Source organism: Salvelinus sp. IW2-2015, linkage group LG34 (genome assembly GCF_002910315.2).
Source record: "Salvelinus sp. IW2-2015 linkage group LG34, ASM291031v2, whole genome shotgun sequence".
In the NCBI taxonomy this organism is placed as follows: Eukaryota; Metazoa; Chordata; class Actinopteri; order Salmoniformes; family Salmonidae; genus Salvelinus; species Salvelinus sp. IW2-2015.
The window spans coordinates 875,587-880,075 of NC_036873.1; the positions used below are offsets into that span (position 1 = coordinate 875,587).

The window sequence follows — 4,489 nt, forward strand, 5'->3', positions numbered from 1 at the left end:
AGGAGGGAGGGAAGGAAAGAAGAGAGGTGGCGGTAGAGAAGGACAAAGATGAAGACTTGTGAGAACAGAGCAGCATGACCAGCTCTACCACCGAACTGCTGGACTTCATACACAACGCCAAGAAACCCTGGGTGGATGTATGTGTGTGTGGGATAAGTGTAGTGTAATTGTCTGGTGTTAGATAGTGGATGATGTAGAGCTTCCTTCCACTTGGGCATAGATCATTTTGTTCATGTATGGCCTAATTAATGCATGTGTGTTTGGGTGGGTTGTTGTGGATGTATGTGTGTGTGGGATAAGTGTAGTGTAATTGTCTGGTGTTAGATAGTGGATGATGTAGAGCTTCCTTCCACTTGGGCATAGATCATTTTGTTCATGTATGGCCTAATTAATGCTACATTCATCAGGGAATATTCATGCAGATTTTGTTTTACAAACCAGCATGGATATTAGCAGGGTTTTCCTTTTACACACCCCTATTCATACAGGATTTGTTTGCCTTTTGAGCTGATATTGGACTGAACAATTTGAAAATGTTCCGGTAAATAGCGAAAATTATTTTATATAAAGTAAGCAAAAAAAGTATACTTTTTWAAATTAACACATTTGCTTTCATCGCTTTYGGCGCATATTCATGAAATGACTTCCAGGTGCTTTACGACACCGTCCKTGCGGCAGAGACACACGAGTCTATAACGTCTACAAAGCACAAYGTTTGATTGATCTGGCAATAAATTCTATTTCACTGTCGCCCATAAATTCCATAATGCCCGGCTGAATACGTGGAGGCGATTCCTCTGGTGTTCGGTGGGCTTGTTTTCCCAGCCGTAAGGGAAGGTCTCAGAGCAGGGATAACTCTTAGGGAATGACAGGCTGTGGTGTGGACTGGAATGTGTGTGTGTGGACACGGGGGCCCGTCTTTAAGCACCACTGTGTTGTGTGGCCTGCTGAGAGGCTCCCGGTGGACATGAAGTAGCTCCTTCAAACAGTGGAGGAGTAAATTAACTTATCTCCATTAATCCTCCCACTGGCCCCTCTTAACCCACACACTCTCTCGCTCTCTTCACCGCCTTTCACACACACTCCTCTCAAACCGCACACACACATTTACGCAAACATTTCCGCCTAAAAACACACACACACACACACACATAAAACATGCTCTATCCACACACAGAACATGAAAGGAAATGTCAATAGGTCTTCTGCCCAGTGGTTACCGACTGTCACCAAGGACTAAAGGAGTCCTACTCCACTCAATAGACAAGACTTCTACTTGAGTTGAAAGAAATTTGAGCACTTAATTAAGCTGAGCCTGGTGCATAGAAAACAATGTGGACTTGATATAGTTATACATTAATCTATGATTCTATAACTTTACGCAAATTTATCATTCATATACACTGTATAATTCCTAGTTCTACAACACACAGAATATCACTCCTTCTTTACCTAATGTCAACATGGCATCATCATTTAAGCCCAACCTAAATAAATACCCCATTAAGACAGAATAAAAGTCAGATTAGGGCTGTAGTCAGATACTTACTATATAGCGTCTGACGTAATCCCTGATAACACACTAATCCGTAATAATGCTGCTCCGTCTGCCTGCTCTGCTGTGTTCCAGGCAACTGGATTACACAGCGCGGAGAGAACATTCAGAAATACACAACTGAAATACTATACTACATTTTAGTCATCTAGCAGACGCTCTTACCCAGAGTGACTTACAGGAGCAGTGAGTAAGTAACATTGTGATTTATTAGCGAAAGGGGCCCACCACCATTACAAATAATATCAATGAGTGCCTTGCTCAAGGACACTCGGCAGATTTTTCACCTAGTCGGCTCGGGGATTCGAACCAGCGACCATTCAGTTACAGGCCCAACGCTCTTAACCACTAGGCTACCTGCCCCTTATACTGAGGGACTGATCTATGGAACCTAACATAGAAGTACTCCTAGGGCTTAAGGAGGCAGATTAGGGACTGTGTATCAACACAGGTTTTAGGAAGAGGATAAGACGACTCGTTTACTGTCAGATAAGCTGCAAAGCATCATACTGTGACACTTTCTGTATTTTTAAAGTTCAAATCTTGATACTTCACTGCAGACAAGCAAAACATTTCGGACTGTATGAACAGTGGACTAATGAAACAAATACCAAAAGATTGTTTTTTGACAGGTATTTTCCTTGGGCTTGGCTAGCTGGAATTCTTGGTGTTGTCACTGACTTCTTCTTTGATGCAGCTCTGATGGCTGTCTCCGTAGCATGGTAACCTTACTGCTGGGACACCAACATACCTCTAATGTCTGGGACTCACCGGCTGCAGCCTCAGCGGTGGTGCTCTGGGAGGCATCGCCCGTGGAAACCACGGCAACGTTGTGACTGGTGTCCCGGCGGCCGCCACAGCAGCGGTGGCTGATGGGACAGGAGTGGAGGAGCCTGGGACGGAGCCCCGCCCACCTTCTTGGGCGCACCCGAACGCTTCTGTAAAAAGTGAGAGTAATATGAAAATGTGTGTTGAATACTATTAAAACACACATTTTAAAATGCATTCCTTGAGACATCTGAATAACTAAGGACATAAGAACAGAACTTTTGTCATCTAGATATAAACAATAGTGATGATGTCAGTTTAGTAGGCACAATGCTTAGTGAGATGTGACTGATAAAACACAGGCTGCAGCATGCGAAAACAACAGTACAGGATCCCATTTAGACAGTAGAGTCATTAGAGGCCTATTTCCTGACACAGAATATTCAGTAATGGCTGCATCCATCTTGCCTGAAATCGATTGGCTCCCTGCAGCACTCACTCACTCAGTAAGTCAGTAAACATTGTGATTTGTTAGCGGAAAGTGGGCCCATCCACCATTACAAATAATATTAAAGCTTCAATACATTGTTAGGATGTGACCACGACAACAACAAAATGTGGAATCTGGATTCTGGCTCGGAGACAAAAAAAAGTAGGAATTCCTGATAAATAAATCTGATATATTTTTGGTGATCAGCTGGAGGAATAGATCATTCAAAGGTATCAGCAGATAAATCTGCTCTTTCTTACACAACATAGCTCAAAGAAAAGAAGCTACCGCACTTGTTCTTGCTATGTATCACATTTGTTTGAGCCAACAGTTCGGACACGCCTTTGTAGTGGTTGTACTCCTCTACTATGTTTTAAACACATGGATAACAGACATGGTCATAGACCCACAGCAGAAGCTGTAGTAAACCACTTTACTCTTAGGATACTTAGGTTACACTAGGGGTGGTCAATGCGGCCGCGGACAGGATCCGGCCCGCAAGCCCATTCATTCTGTGTCCCGCTGGAGGTTTGGTTAGGGGGGGGGGGGTTTAGTTAAAAGCACTCCAGGCCCTCTTGAACGTCTACAAATAGATAGAAGGTACGTAGAAGTTATAATGACCTATATGTTTACACTGTATCCCTGTCCTCAAGGTCCCTACTGTATACTATGGGCCAGTGTTGGAGGTCCTGGTCTACCCCCATCCATAACACAGTGTCTGGTGTAGGTTACAGATGACGTGGACGTCGATTAAGCAAGCCCCGCACCTCTCTGATTCAGAGGGTTGGGTTAAATACAGAAGACACATTTCAGTTAACATCAGTTGTACAACTGACTAGGTTCCCCCTTTGCCTGACCAATGCTGTATCACTATATCTCTACAGTATGGGTCCTGGTGTACTACCATACATAACATATAGTGGTCTGGTGTACTACTTGAGTCACAGGTTACTAATACCAGTATCCCTCTCCCTAGGGGCCAGTGCTGTAGGAGACCTGGTGCTCTCCTATCAATAACATCCTTACAGGAAGAGAGCGGAAACAGCATCTGGATAAAGCTGTCAGTTTAAACTAGGCTTCCTGACAGGCAGTGGCCCTATCAAAGTAGACCTGGGCCTTCTTATCAGTGCTGACACAGAGGGAGCATGACCTAATCATACCTACTGGTCAAACACACACGAGCGTGCACACACACACACACACACACACACACACACACACACACACACACATACAGATGACAGAGAGAGAGAAACACACACATGCACACATACAGAGAGAGAGAAACACACACCATACATACTACAAGAAGAGAGAGAACACACACATGCACACATACAGGAGAGAGAGAAACACACACATGCACACATACAGAGAGAGAAACACCACACATGCACACATACAGAGAGAGAGAAACACACACATGCACACACACAGAAGAGAGAGAAACACACACATGCAACATACAGAAGAGAGAGAGACAACATGCACAACGACTGCACACACACAGAGAGAGAGAAACACACACATGCACACATACAGAGAGAGAGAAACACACACATGCAACACACACAAGACAGAGAGAGAGAAACACACACATGCACACACACAGAGAGAGAGAAAACACACACATGCACACCACAGAGGAGAAGAAACACGACAAATAATCTCTCTCC

General features: G+C 44.1%; 1 protein-coding gene across 1 annotated transcript in view; it reads right to left on the bottom strand.

Annotated features, from left to right (window-relative positions):
- Window positions 1-4,489, bottom strand: part of LOC111958301 (lipopolysaccharide-responsive and beige-like anchor protein) — a 226,055-nt gene that overhangs the window by 89,003 nt on the left and 132,563 nt on the right. Inside the window, 2 exon segments of the mRNA XM_070437145.1 lie at window positions 60-127; window positions 2,327-2,493. Coding sequence (XP_070293246.1) covers window positions 60-127; window positions 2,327-2,493 — 235 coding nt within the window.